We start from the raw sequence: 15,679 nt of genomic DNA on the forward strand, positions 1-15,679 counted from the left end.
CAGATTTATGCATACTATTACTTAATTTCTTCTCTGTTACCACGTCATTAAAAATCTTTACTAAAGAAGCTATATTCCTAAATACCTGCTTCTCTTTTGTAGAACAAATTCTATTTTCAATCTTAGAATTTGCCTGCTCACATTGTGTATACAAATCTTGCCATATACTCTCTATACTGTCACTAGACACAATTTTATACTCAAAGTTACACTTTTTAGACAATGACTCTAATTTTTCCATACTTTAAAAGTAAAATCTTTACTCACCACTGTAGAAAGCTTTATCCTTGGAACAGTTGGTCCCTGTCATCAGAACGTCTCAGTACGTCTGGCACTTGTGGTCCTTCTGTGTTTCCTCACAGGCTTTCCTCATACAGGCTTCCGTATCATATAACACGTGCAACAGTCATCTATATCTCACCAATATAAGTTCTTTTTCGAAGTCTTCCTGAATCTTGCAATTCATACAACTTGCAAAATACTCCTCTCTTCCCCCTTAATTGCAAGTGAACGGAACAAGAAAAACAGGAAAAAAACGACCGTGCTTGGCTCGCCACTGTTAAATATCTTGTATTTGCCGGTGAGACTTGTGTCGACTGTTAAATATCCGTACCTGGCCTTGAAATTGTGGGATAGACTTATGTCACGTGTTGTAGGCCTTATCCACGATAGGAAGGAGTCAGCTTGTTATAAATCAGTGTAGAGGTTTATTAATATCTTGAAGAAAAACACAGGAACAGGGAAAATGTCCAAATAACACAAATATCAGTCAATTGTCAATAGCTTACATCTTCAGAGAAGTTAAATCATCTGGATATCTTGTAGTTACAGCTTGGTTCATGCTTGTCATCTGGTCTGGTCATCTGGGATATTCACGACATCTTGTCCAGGATGACAGAGAGGGATGGCAGACAGACCTGCCATAGATTCCCCATGGATTCCCCTCATGGATGACCCTCATGGATGACGACCCCGACGTGTGTGTCTGTCACTCATTTATGTTCATGAGAGTGGGTGTTACCTTCCATCTTGTAGCTATGTAAGGAGATTTCTAAAATGGTGTACTCTAACCGCACCCATGTACCCAAAATACAACAGATATGATGTCAGTAGAGTGTTAACCCCATGTCTGCTAGAGAATATTGTAAATATATAATATTTAACACTACAGTAGTTACTATGGTGAGAGCAGACGTAAATGAGCTGAGGTATATGAAACATTGAATGCAGTCAGTTCTGATACCATGGTGTGCTACCCTTGAATATCCGATCCCCACCACTTATTTTGTGATGCATTATATTACAATAGGAAACCCTGATGGTTTGGTACTCTCTACCCTCCCTGACAGTAGGATATTTACCATAACCTATGACTGTGACTGCTTGGATTCATTGCTTATTGCACTGGGATTTACATTACTTTGTTTAACCTGTGCAAGCCTTTGCCTTTTGTTGAGTGCTCTCTGCACAGGAAACTCCATGTATCTGCCATGTTTTTCTCTTTCTTTACATACCATACATACCTTTGACATAAATAAATAATAACCCAGATACCATTCTCAGTTCCTAATAATTTAATGAGAAAATGACACCATTGCCAGAGTCTGAACACTATAGTGGCTTCTCCCCTCTGTGACGCTTCTGATGTTTAGCAAGTGCTGATCTATGGTTGAAACATTTCCCACACTGTGGACACGGAAATGGTCTCTCTCCTGTGTGAATCCTATGATGTGTCACAACATCTGATTTCTGACAAAAACCTTTCCAACATTCTTGACATGAATATGGTTTCTCCCCCATGTGAATTCTCTCATGCACAACAAGATGCGATTTCCTTGTGAAAAATTTCCCACATTGTGGACACGGAAATGGCTTCTCTCCAGTGTGAATTCTCTGATGCTTAAAAAGATCGGACTTCTGAGTAAAGGATTTTCCACATTCCAAACATACAAATGGCTTCTCCCCTGTGTGAATTCTCCGATGTTTAGCTAGATCTGGTGTCTGTCTAAAAATTCTCCAAGATTCTGAACATGAAAATGGCTTCTTCCCTGTGTGAGTTCTCTGATGTTTAACAAGATCTGATTTGTGGATGTAACACTTCCCACATTCCGAACATAACAATGGCTTCTCACCAGTGTGCAATCTCTGATGTACAATAAGATTTGTTTTTGTATTAAAACCTTTCCCACATTCTGGACATGAATATGGCTCCTTTCCTCTATGCCGTTTCTCATGTTTAAACAGATCTGATTTCTGAACAAAAAGGGCCATAAAGGGCTGCAGAGCCCGCACTTCAGGGCAGATACTGGGAGGAGAGGAAGCAGCTGGGTCTGTCCTGACACTGAGAGCCTTGTGTACGGTACAGTGTTGGTTTTGTTGATTATTTTGGCTGACAGTAAGCCACATGTACAGTTAGTATATTTGTTTAGTTAACGCTCAGACCAGCAGGTTTTGTTTTGCCTTTTTTCCCCTGAATTTAAGGCTGTATTTTAATTTACTTATCCGGTACCTAACTTAAAGGTTTATAAATTTTGCTGCTTTTTAAATAAACCGATTTTTGCTGAAAGATTTGTGTCCCTGTCTCTGAATGGTTGGGTTCGCACCACTGATTCTATGGTTTGGCACTTTAATTTTTTTTTCCTACTACAGCGTTTACAGTATGGGAAAATATTTTTATATATTTGTGGACTGGGCATTTTCACACACATGGATACCTAATGTGTAGGTGTTTCACAGTAATTAAGTACTTTTGTATGTGTTTTAGGGAAAGGTGGGTGATTGGAATGTTTAATACTTTTTTTTCTTACTTTTTTTAATTTTTTTTTTGTGCATTTATTAGATACCCTAAGGGTCTTGAATCCCAGGGGATTTGATCACTAATGTAATGCATTACAATACTAATGCACTGCAAAAAAAAATCTGACTCTTCAATTGCAAGCTATATAGAGTAGCCTGCAATAGAAGTTAATGAAAGACAGGCCTTCACAAGGCTCACAGCTGTCATACCAATGGGATGCCAGCCCAGGAGCTTGCTCCAGGTGCCAGCGACCCGCGGCAAAATGGCGGCACCTGCGCTCCGCCGGTAAAGTGGCTCTTTGGTGAGCTTTGACCGAGGCACCAGTGGAGTTAATGCCTACGATCAGTGCAGGCACTGATCGCGGACATTAGCGCTGGGTCTCAGCAGTATAAAACAGCAGAGACTCGGCAGCTATGGAGGATGTCATCTATAAACACCAAGCATCCACAATACTAGTACGGCGGATGTTGGGAAAGGGTTAATTATGTGGACCTTCCTAAGTAGGTTTCCTTTAATTGGACTCACATGTTAATATAGTAAAGATCTTAGCCAGACAGGCAAATAAACAAGAAGTCAGTTTCTGCTGAGCTAGAGGTCAGTAATGGTGGCAGCGTGTATTTGGGTTGCATGGACTGTGCTGCGGTGTGATTTACATTCCATTTGCAGCCTGAGTAAAGGGTGAGTGCTATATTGAGTGAGTGGAGTGAATTCACCTCTGACCGCCATACCCATGTAACATCCTAGGATGGTCTGTATGTGACAGAAGGATAATGCTATGGAATTGTTTTTCAAAGGATGCGCTAGACCTCTTCGTTACATTGAAGGGAAATTTTAATCCTTAATATACCTAGACAATTATATGCTTCCAACTTTATGGGAACCGTTTGGGCAAGGTCTTTTGTTCTGTGTCAAAATGACTGTGCACAAGTGCACAAATCAGGTCCATTAAAGAGGATCTTTCATGGATTTGGGCACAGGCAGTTCTATACACCGCTGGAAAGCACTGTCGGCTTTCCGGATCTGTGCCCCGTGTGAAGAGATATCGGTCCCGGTACCGTAGCTCTTCACAGTCAGAAGGGTGTTTCTGACACTGTCAAGAACGTCCTTCTTCACAGCAGCGCCTATAGCGCTGTACAGGGTATGCGGGGAGGAACGCCTCCTCCCTCTCCTCACAGTACTGGTCCATTCACGAGCACTATCAGGAGGGGAAGGGGGAGTTCCTCCCCAGTCTCACAGTACAGCGCTATAGACGCTGCTGTGCAGAAGGACGTTCCTGGGGGGCGGAGCCTGACCGAGTAGAGTGATGGCAGCTTAGTCTGTGAGCTCTGTCACAAGGGTCTATATATTTGCCGTTATTTCAGCATTTTTTGGCGTGAAAATGGTCAAGATAGGTGGCAACAAATCTAGTGACCAGCAGGAATCCAGGGGACCCGCACATCAACAGGTAGCCATGCAGAAATACCTGAAAAAACAGCTCTCCAACTCTCCGGCTACTACTACCAGAAAGATGGCCCCTGCAGAACGCAGTGTCACGGAGGACATTAACCCTGACTCTGATGGGGACTGTTCTTCAATGGACTCTAACTCTGCTAGCATCTCCAGAGGTTACCTGAAAAAGACCCTGGCTTCAGCGCTGACTAAAGCACTTGCCCCGGTAATGAGTGAGTTAGCGGAGCTTAGAACCGACTTGCGGAGCATGTCCCGGAGGGTGGACGTGATTGAATCCCGGCAGGATGAGACGCTGAAAGTGGCCTCATCCATGGCGAGCAGATTTGAAACACATGCTGATCACCTGAACACCACTTACCTGGCGATGGAGGACTTAGAAAATCGCAACCGTCGGAGAAACTTGCGCATCAGAGGCTTGCCTGAATCATACCCTCCGGAGCAGCTGCCGACCATTGCCTCCGCTATCTTTGTCACCCTGGTCGGGGGTGAAATGGCTTCCAAAATGTGCATTGAACGGGTTCACCGAGCTGTCCGTCCGAAGCCCGGTCCTGAAGAGCTGCCGAGAGATGTGGTGTGTGCGCTCCTGTCCTCTGCCCACACCACGGACCTGCTACGAGCTGCAAGGGATTGCCCTGATCTCCTGTATGAAGAATGCCCACTTCGGATTTTTCAGGACCTGGCACCTTCCACCCTACAAAAAAGGAGGCTGTTAAAGCCTCTGCTGGATCAGCTTAGAGCTAAGGGCCTGCGTTATGCCTGGCTATTCCCCTTTGGAATTTCTATCATCAAAAATGGGAGACGCTACAATGTGCACTCGCCTGCGGACCTGGACCCGCTTTGGGCACAGCTGGATATCCCACCGGTAAACCTGCCCTCGTGGCTGCCAGTGCATGAAGAACCGATAATGATTCCCACTGCAGCTCCTGACCGACTAGATTCTCCCCGCAGGCAAGGTAGACGCAGGTCTCCTAAAAGTTCAACATCTCTGCTGAAGTCTCCGGACCTGTCGGCTGTTACAGATTCCTAAACTGACCTCCGTAAGCACTTTACTACTTGCAATTATTCCCCTCGTTACTCTCTTTTTCTCCCCTCCTCACGCCCTTTCACTCCAGTGGACTGACAGTGTTCAGTGCCGACATGTGCATGGTGCCGGGACATTTTCTTAATGAGCTGCCCTTAATTGTATTGTTTTATGCTTCACCGCAGTTCTAATTGATATTATACTGCTGCTCTGTGTCATTTTGCCTGATTTAACTGTGTTGTAACAAGTATTTATTGCCACAGGGACTTAATAAAATGGCTGCTATTTAGCTTAATTGGACTATTGATGTTGTTTAGCTGGGCGGGAACTTTCTCTCTTCTTCTTGCTTTGAACTCCTGTTTTCCCGCTTTTCCAAGGTGTTCTCCTCTGTCTTGTATTCTACTCGCCCCCACTACCTCCCCCACCTCTTCTCTCCCCCGTAGTGCCGCTCCATGCTGCAGCTCAGACTGAGTGTGGTATCTGCTTCTCGTTCTCCTGGAACGCCTCTGAGTCTCTCCATGGCACCTGTCACTCAGGTTGCCGATGCTCTGCTATGCAGATACTGTATATGAGTCACGATCCATCAGTATGCTCCCGTCTCACTTTCTCCTCTCTTCTCTTCCTTTCTGCTCCTGATCTTTACTGCTGCCTCTCCTGTGTCCCTCTATCTTCTCATTCTGGCTTATCTCTTCACTTTCCACTTAATTCTGACCTCCAGCTGTCACACTGTAGTGAAGCACACATTGATCTCACCTTCATAAGGCAATGCCTGCCAGCATCAGCTCATAACCACTGAGCTGCTGGTGAGCATGGCTTACTCCTCCTAGATTTTTTGTGATAGTGTCAGAGAATGTCCCCTATCTCTTGGCTGGTTTGGCCCGCCTGGTGCATGTTGACTACCCTCCATACCTTGGCCCACACTGTCATGTTACGGAGCGCTGTAATGCCCACTATAGCCTCATGCCTCCATAAACTAATTGCTGTGAGAGGGACGGGTGGAGGGGGTCTACTGTAGTAGTTAGCTTATCTCACAGACCTTGAACACTTCCATATCAGGACCTATATGCTGTAGATTCTGTCCCCAGCTAACGTGCGCCTGCTTGTCCGCGTCTTGGTGGGCTCCAGGCGGATTATCCTGTTCATCCTGATCCGAGACATCCCTTGCACTCTTGATCTTTTACTTGCCCGTATCTCGAACACCGACGTCCACTCAGCCCACCTCACCTGCTCACTGGAGTTCCGGAATAGGGTTCAAGTTCGACGGATTTGCTGTAGATTGCTTATTGGTTGACACTGACAGCTCCTGTCCTCACTCCACCTTTACTTGTTATTTGCTATCTGTTCTCGATTCTGATTTATGTTATATACGCAGGTCAGATGCAGACTGCATTTGCTGTAACCGAGCCTTGATCCTGTTTACATTTTGCGGGATAGCGCTAGGCTCTCCTTTTTGCTCCTGCGTAGATCTTTAAGTTGTTTGGACCGTACCGCGTGCCATCACGCGCCATTGTTTCTGTTAGCTCGGCAAATGTTTGACCCGTTACACAGACTCCACTGCCTGGTTCCCATTGGTAGCAGTCTCCACCTCGGACTCGCTAAGAGTCGATCTGTTCGGACTGTTACCTCTGTTCTCATTGCTCTGTAGGTGGTTTGTTTTCTTCTGTGTGTACTTGTTTTTTTGGTCTTTGTCCGTCTCATCCCTTGTCCTCCGTCTACTCCTCCCTTCTGTTCCTCTCTTGGAATTCCCTTCCCTCCTCCCCCCTCCCAATGGCCAAATTGACCTGTTCATCTTTTAATGTCAAGGGATTTAACTCCCCACAAAAGAGGCACCATGCACTGTTATTGCTGGGTAAACAAAAAACAAATGTTGTATTCCTGCAAGAAACGCATTTCAAAGGCACCCGTATCCCTGCCCTCCCTAAGTCTTCATTCTCACAATGGTATCATAGCACTCATCCTTCCTCGGCTTCGAAGGGTGTCACGACACTGTTCCACAAAGACACTCCCTTTGAATGTAAACAACAATTTAAAGACTCAGACGGTAGGATCCTACTTCTGAAAGGCACTATAGAGTCGAAAACCTTTACCTTTGCTAATTTCTACGCACCAAACCATGGACAAATTGCTTGGGTCTTGGCCGCACTCCAAACATTGCATCTTTTTGCTGAGGGTACCATTATTCTTGGAGGGGACTTGAATGTTTCCTTTAACTGTGCTCTTGATTCCTCCTCTACCAGACCTGTTTTTTCTCAGAAGGCTTTGCGAAAGGTCTCCCTGGCGCTGCAGGACTTGAATTTGATTGACGTTTGGAGACTCCAACATCCAGCAGAAAGGGACTACACTTTCTTCTCGCCCTCTAAAGGCTCCTACCATAGACTGGATTATTTGTTTATCTCCAAGGACATGTTGCCATGTGTTACTTCTTCTTCCATAGGCCTCATCACAATCTCCGACCATGCTCCAATCTACATTGACCTCTTGCTACAACATCTCCCCAAGCCGGACTGATCTTGGAGATTAAATGAATCATTGCTGGATTCTGCAGACCATATCCAATTTCTCTCTAAACACTTGACGGACTTTTTTGAACTTAACTCTTCTCCCTCTATTAGCTTCACCACAGTTTGGGAGACCCACAAGGCGTATGTCAGAGGCCTTCTCATCTCCCTGGCAGCAAAAGTTAAACGACAGCGGCAGAAGGAGATAGATAGCGTATTGTCTCGTATCTCGGACATTGAGCGCGCTCACAAACGAACGCATCTTCTATCCGCACTAGCGGAACTGACCCAGTTGAGGGGGAAACTACTGGACATACTCAACTACAGGGCAGCCAAGCGTTATCTGCATTACAAGAAACTCTTATATGCTCATGGTGACAAAGGAGGGAAGTTAATGACGAGTTTGCTCCGCAAAGAGAAACTGAAGTCCTTTATCTCTTCGATCAAGGACTCTGCTGGTATGGCTTGTAATTCCACTGAGGAAATTGCCGATGCATTTGTTGCTTTCTATTCTGCGCTGTACAACCTCCCCACTGGACAGCAGCAGCCCCCTGGTCATGACAGAGCTGCCGACATACAGCTATTTCTGGACAGTTTGGACTTACCTAGCCTCACTACGGAATCGGCACAATCTCTTCTGTCACCTGTTTCTTTGGAGGAGGTGGTTGCCACCCTGAACAGTTTCCCAACTGGGAAGAGCCCGGGGCCTGATGGCTTGCCCTTACAATATTATAAAAAGTTCAAGACGGTATTGGCCCCCCAGCTCTCTCTATTCTGCAACGCTCTCTTGAAGGGCACCCCCCTTCCCAAACAGTCACAGGAGGCACACATTGTTCTAATCCCGAAAGAGGGGAAAGACCTACTTCACTGTGGAAGCTACAGACCCATCTCCTTATTGAATCTGGACATAAAGGTCTGGGCGAAAATACTGGCCAAGCGTCTACAACCTTTCGTTCCATCACTAGTTCGGGAGGAGCAGTCTGGTTTTGTCTTGGGGAGAAAGGGTCGCCACAATACCGCCAAACTACTCCCGCTAATTCACCTAGCTCACAAACGCAAAATCCCGCTGGTCTTGCTGGGTGTTGACGCCGAAAAGGCGTTTGACAGGGTGGCGTGGGACTTTATGGTGGCGGTCCTTAAGCGATCGGGAGTTCCTGAGGCCTTCATCGCCGCAATCCTTACCTTGTATGCTCAACCCACGGCCAGACTAAAAATAAACGGAATTCTCTCTGACAGCTTCAATATCTCCAATGGAACGAGACAGGGCTGCCCGCTTTCACCCACATTGTTTGTATTAGCTCTGGAACCCCTTCTGCAAGCGGTTAGACAAGATAGTAAGATCTGTGGGATGGAAACTGGCTCACACTCGCTCCAGGCAACGGCTTATGCAGACGATGTCCTATTCGCAATTACTAACCCCACTGTTGGCCTCCCCGCGCTTGTGGACCTTCTTAACCGCTATGGCACACTCTCTGGCTACAAAGCTAATTTCCACAAATCGGAGGTACTGAATGTGACCCTACCTCCACACCTTGTCCGGTCGGTACAATCAGCTACACCTTTTGTCTGGTCCTCCGCACCTCTGAAATACCTGGGTATTCGCCTCACCTCCTCCATTGACAATCTATATGCAGCGAACTTTCCCCCTTTACTAGAGGAGTTAAAACGATCACTACAGGAATATGAGTCTTTGCCACTATCCTGTTCGGGAGGAAAAACTTGGTCAAGGTTTACTTGTTCCCCAAGATCTTGTACAGATTTGCCATGTTGCCGATAGCCATACCGGACGCTTTCTTCAAGTCTCTGAGAAGCCTTATTTCACGCTTCATTTGGAGAGGGAAACCTCCTCGTATTTCCTGGTTACAACTGACTAAAGGGAAGAGACAAGGAGGCGTCGGTCTGCCAGATGTGAGACAATACCATACTGCCATCCGCCTGCTGTGGTGGTCTGACCTAGCTGTCCCACTGCTCTCCCAGGTGCCGGCAGCCTTTTTACATGCCTGTGAGGACTCACCGCTTCCGGCGACTTTGTGGTTCCCGAAACTGGCATCCAAATCTCCCAGGAACACCTGCCCTCTTCTTCCGGTCTCCTCAGCTGCCTGGTTGGACTTATTGGAGACGCTGATGCCGAAGCCCTCACCCCTCCTACCACTCAATCTTCTCCCTTACCTGTGTTGCCGGGGCACTACGGTCAACAAAGACATGTGGGATAAATTCAAATCCCTTTCCCTCCTTGACATCACCACTCCCACAGGCTTGCTACCAGCGACCGATGTGTGCCAACTTCTTTCGGAGGTCAAACTGACGTTCTTACATAGACAACATCTGTCATCTGTCCTTGCAGATCTCCAGGGAAAATTCTCTTTCCGCACCCACCTAACGGAGTTTGAAAAATTATTGGCCTCCAAAACATTGCTACTTTGCGGTGTATCTACCTTCCTGCATCGCTTCGTGGCCCCTCCGGACCACTTCAAACCTAAGTTTGTCTCGGCGTGGGAGAAGGAACTCGGCCTGTCCCTGTCGCCCGACGACATAGATGCCATCCTTTCCGCCTCTCATGGCTTTTCCCCATGCATCAGGCTTCAAGAAAACAGCTACAAGCTACTTGCCCGGTGGTACCGTACTCCGGAATGGCTATTTGACAAGAAACTTCACTCTTCGGACAGATGCTGGAGGTGCTTGACAGGACCCGGCTCCTACTTACATATTTGGTGGAACTGTCCGGTCATAGTCCCCTATTGGGCTGAGATCCAATCTTACATAAGGCTAGTGAGCTACCCCTACTTTCAAATCACCCCTGAGATGATTTTTCTTTCTTTACCCTCCAAGGAGTACAGTCCTTCCGAAGACAAACTTGTAACACATCTACTGTCTGCGGCAAAATCATTGATCCCGCTTTTCTGGATGCAGAGAGAATCTTCAGAATTTCACTTTTCAAAGACAAGGTCAATCAGATCGCCAGATTTGAAGAGCTGCTTTGCTGGTCCTCTCGCACACACGATAAGTACCTTAGGATCTGGACACCATGGCTGACTTAGCGACTGGCCTACTCCCCCTCCCTCTCCCCCCCCCCCCCTCGGTCTTTGTCTCTTGTCTTACGTCTCCTCAATGTTCCTTCTCTGTCTGTGTCCTCTTTCACCTTTCTCTTTACTGTCTGTGATTTTGAAATGCTGCCTATTTGACGACTTTGTAATGTTTTCTATTTTACGCCCTTGTGAATATTGAACTTCTGCTGATTGTGTGTTGTTTTAATTCCATACACTCTGTAAGCGACAGTTCTTACGATTTCTGTATTGTTATCACTTTTTGAAAATAAATAAAACTTTTGAATAAAAAAAAAAAAGAAGGACGTTCCTGGCAGAGTGTCAGAAACGCCCTTCTGACTGTGAAGAGCTACAGTACCGGGACCGCTAGCTCTTTACCCAGGGCACAGATCAGGAATAACACCACATGTGCCCAAATCCATGAAAGGTCCTCTTTAAGGCATGGTTTAGTAAGTTTAGTGTAAAAGAACTTGACTAGTCTGCACAGAGCCCTGACTTCAACCCTATCCAGCATCCAAGTGATGAACTAGAACAGAGATTGTAAGCCAGGCCCTTTCATCTAACATCCGTGCGTGATCCCACAAATGATGACCAAAAACACATTCCAAAATCTTGTAGAGAGCTTTCCCCATAAGAGTGGAAGCTGTTTTAGCTGAACAATCAACACCATATTAAAAGGGGTATTCAAAGACATTTTTTTTTAATTGTTATATTGGTGCTAATAGGGCAATAAACATAAGAAAAAAAGGACTCCCCACTTTCTGGGCCTGCGTCTCTGGCAGCAGCACGTTCACTCATCTGTATACAGGTCTCTAGGCAGTTTGTTCCTGGTGACCACTGAAGCCAATCCCGGTCATCAGTGGTCACCTCTTCACACATAGCAGGTGACAAGACTCATGTGCTGTCTGTAAAGAGGTCACCGTTGAGGCTTCCAATTGGCTACAGTAGTCCCCTCGCATAAACAGGACACTTCTGGTGAATGCCAGCCAGAGGACCTGTATACAGAAGAATGGAGCGCCTGCTGCTACGGAGTGTATACTCACACCTTTGAAATAATTTTTTTAAAAAAGTCTCAGCTCACCCCTTCAATGCTTGTTGTTCATGTGGATGTGCCCAATACATTTGTCCATATGTTGTATGTTACTCCTTTGTGTAAATAAGTACTTGAGGTTATCAAGACCATAGTACACATACTTACCGTATATACTCGAGTATAAGCCAAGGGGGGGAAATGCAGCAGCTACTGGAAAATTTCAAAAATTTAAATGGTCAGAGTTTTTGGGTTCAGTAGGTACTGGGAAAGGGGAGGGGGTGTTTTGGTTGTCTGTTTGCCCCTTCCCTGAGCTTGAGGACTGTTTTTTCTTCTCCCACTTGGAATTCAGCCTGGCCGAATATAGGGGATCCCCTATATTCAGCATACCTCCCAACTTTTGAAGAACCGAAAGAGGGACAAAATGTGCAAATTTAGCCCCGCCCACTTTTGTGTTGACTCCGCCCATTCTCATTAATTTTTCATGTGTCCGCACACAGTATAATCCTCCTACAGTCACCCGTAAATTATATGTCCCCCCTCTATCTCTCCCCCAGTTTCATATACACCCTTCCTCTTCCCCCAGTTTCATGTCCCCCCTCCATCTCTGCCCCCAGTTTCATGTCCCCTCCATCTCCGCCCCCAGATTCATGTCCCCATCTCTGCCCCCAGTTTCATGTCCCTCTATCTCTGTCCCCAGATTCATGTTCCCCATCTCTGCCCCAGATTCATGTCCCCTCCATCTCTGCCCCCAGATTCATGTCCCCCATCTCTGTCCCCAGATTCATGTCCCCCCATCTCTGCCCCCAGATTCATGTCCCCTCCATCTCTGCCCCCAGATTCATGTCCCCCATCTCTACCCCCAGATTCATGTCCCCTCCATCTCTGTCCCCAGATTCATGTCCCCCATCTCTGTCCCCAGATTCATGTCCCCATCTCTGCCCCCAGATTCATGTCTCCCATCTCTTCCCCCAGTTTCATGTCCCTCCATCTCTGCCCCCAGATTCATGTCCCTCCTCCATCTCTGCCCCCAGATTCATGTCCCCCATCTCTGCCCCCAGATTCATGTCCCCCATCTCTGCCCCCAGTTTCATGTCCCTCCATCTCTGTCCCCAGATTCATGTTCGCCATCTCTTCCCCCAGATTCAGGTCCCCCATCTCTGCCCACAAATTCATATCCCCCCTCCATCTCTGCCCCCAGATTCATGTCCCTCCATCTCTGCCCCCAGATTCATGTCCTCTCCATCTCTGCCCCAGATTCATGTCCCCTCCATCTCTGCCCCCAGATTCATGTCCCAACATCTCTGCCCCCAGATTCATGTCCCCTCCATCTCTGCCCCCAGATTCATGACCCCACATCTCTACCACAGATTCATGTCCCCTCCATCTCTGCCCCCAGATTCATGTCCCCTCCATCTCTGCCCCCAGATTCATGTCCCCGACATCTCTGCCCCCAAATTCAGGTCCCCCCATCTCTGCCCCCAGATTCATGACCCCTCCATCTCTGCCCCCAGAATCATGTCCTCTCCATCTCTGCCCCCAGATTCATGTCCCCTCCATCTCTGCTCCCAGCCTCATGTCCCAACATCTCTGCCCCCAGATTCATGTCCCCTCCATCTCTGCCCCCAGATTCATGACCCCACATCTCTACCCCAGATTCATGTCCCCTCCATCTCTGCCCCCAGATTCATGTCCCCTCCATCTCTGCCCCCAGATTCATGTCCCCGACATCTCTGCCCCCAAATTCAGGTCCCCCCATCTCTGCCCCCAGATTCATGACCCCTCCATCTCTGCCCCCAGAATCATGTCCTCTCCATCTCTGCCCCCAGATTCATGTCCCCTCCATCTCTGCTCCCAGCCTCATGTCCTGACATCTCTGCCCCCAGATTCATGTCCCCGACATCTCTGCCCCCAGATTCATGTCCCCTCCATCTCTGCCCCCAGATTCATGTCCCCTCCATCTCTGCCCCCAGATTCATGTCCCCTCTATCTCTGCCCCCAGATTCATGTCCCCCCCATCTCTGCCCCCAGATTCATGTCCCCTCCATCTCTGCCCCCAGATTCATGTCTCCTCCATCTCTGCCCCCAGATTCATGTCCCCTCCATCTCTGCCCCCAGATTCATGTCTCCTCCATCTCTGCCCCCAGATTCATGTCCCCTCCATCTCTGCCCCCAGTTTCATGTCCCCGCCATCTCTGCCCCCAGTTTCATGTCCTCTCCATCTCTGCCCCCAGATTCATGTCCTCTCCATCTCTGCCCCCAGATTCATGTCCCCCCATCTCTGCCCCCAGATTCATGTCCCCTCCATCTCTGCCCCCAGTTTCATGTCCCCTCCATCTCTGCCCCCAGATTGATGTGCCGTCCATCTCTGCCCCCAGATTCATGTCCCCAGTTTCATGTCCTTCCCATCTCTGCCCCCAGATTCATGTCCCCTCCATCTCTGCCCCCAGTTTCATGTCCCCTCCATCTCTGCCCCCAGATTGATGTGCCGTCCATTTCTGCCCCCAGATTCATGTCCCCCCATCTCTGCCCCCAGTTTCATGTCCTCCCCATCTCTGCCCCCAGATTCATGTCCCCTCCATCTCTGCCCCCAGATTCATGACCCCACATCTCTGCCCCAGATTCATGTCCCCTCTATCTCTGCCCCCAGATTCATGTCCCCTCCATCTCTGCCCCCAGATTCATGTCCCCGACATCTTTGCCCCCAAATTCATGTCCCCTCCATCTCTGCCCCCAGATTCATGTCCCCGACATCTCTGCCCCCAAATTCAGGTCCCCCCATCTCTGCCCCCAGATTCATGACCCCTCCATCTCTGCCCCCAGAATCATGTCCTCTCCATCTTTGCCCCCAGATTCATGTCCTCTCCATCTCTGCCCCCAGATTCATGTCCCCTCCATCTCTGCTCCCAGCTTCATGTCCTGATATCTCTGCCCCCAGATTCATGTCCCCGACATCTCTGCCCCCAAATTCATGTCCCCTCCATCTCTGACCCCAGATTCATGTCCCCTCCATCTCTGCCCCCAGATTCATGTCCCCCCATCTCTGCCCCCAGTTTCATGTCCCCTCTATCTCTGCCCCCAGATTCATGTCCCCCCATCTCTATGTCCCCTCCATCTCTGCCCCAGATTCATGTCCCCTCCATCTCTGCCCCCAGATTCATGTCCCCTCCATCTCTGCCCCCAGATTCATGTCCCCTCCATCTCTGCCCCCAGTTTCATGTCCCCGCCATCTCTGCCCCCAGTTTCATGTCCTCTCCATCTCTGCCCCAGATTCATGTCCCCCCATCTCTGCCCCCAGATTCATGTCCATCTCTGCCCCCAGTTTCATGTCCCCTCCATCTCTGCCCCCAGATTGATGTGCCGTCCATCTCTGCCCCCAGATTCATGTCCCCATCTCTGCCCCCAGTTTCATGTCCTCCCCATCTCTGACCCCAGATTCATGTCCTCTCCATCTCTGCCCCCAGATTCATGTCCCCTCCATCTCTGCCCCAGTTTCATGTCCTCTCCATTTCTGCCCCCAGATTCATGTCCCCTCCATCTCTGCCCCCAGTTTCATGTCCCCTCCATCTCTGCCCACAGTTTCATGTCCTCTCCATCTCTGCCCCCAGATTCATGTCTCCACATCTCTGCCCCCAGTGTCATGCCGTCCTCTCCTTCATCTGCCCCCAGTTTCACGTTCCACCTCAGTGTACACATTACACTTACCTTCTCCTCGCTCCCCCGCCGCTCTCTCCGCGCCTCTCTCTCGCACACAGTTGTAGACGCGATGTGACATCATCACATCGCGTCTACACAGCCAGTAGGCGGCGTGCAGCGGCGAAGCAAGGAGCTGAACTGTGA

At 48.4% G+C, this 15,679-nt stretch overlaps 1 protein-coding gene across 1 annotated transcript; it reads right to left on the bottom strand.

Annotated features, from left to right (window-relative positions):
• Positions 1–1,611: 1,611 nt before the first annotated feature.
• On the bottom strand, positions 1,612–2,271 carry LOC142186407 (uncharacterized). Its single transcript, XM_075261260.1, has one exon. The coding sequence runs from the start codon at positions 2,269–2,271 to the stop codon at positions 1,612–1,614; it is 660 nt and encodes a 219-aa protein (XP_075117361.1).
• Positions 2,272–15,679: the final 13,408 nt, after the last annotated feature.

This window comes from Leptodactylus fuscus, assembly GCF_031893055.1.
Source record: "Leptodactylus fuscus isolate aLepFus1 chromosome 10 unlocalized genomic scaffold, aLepFus1.hap2 SUPER_10_unloc_1, whole genome shotgun sequence".
Classification (NCBI taxonomy): Eukaryota; Metazoa; Chordata; class Amphibia; order Anura; family Leptodactylidae; genus Leptodactylus; species Leptodactylus fuscus.

Bases quoted from the DNA above. Each gene is read 5' to 3' on its own strand.
- LOC142186407 (XM_075261260.1), bottom strand. From the start codon at position 2,271: ATGGCCCTTTTTGTTCAGAAATCAGATCTGTTTAAACATGAGAAACGG.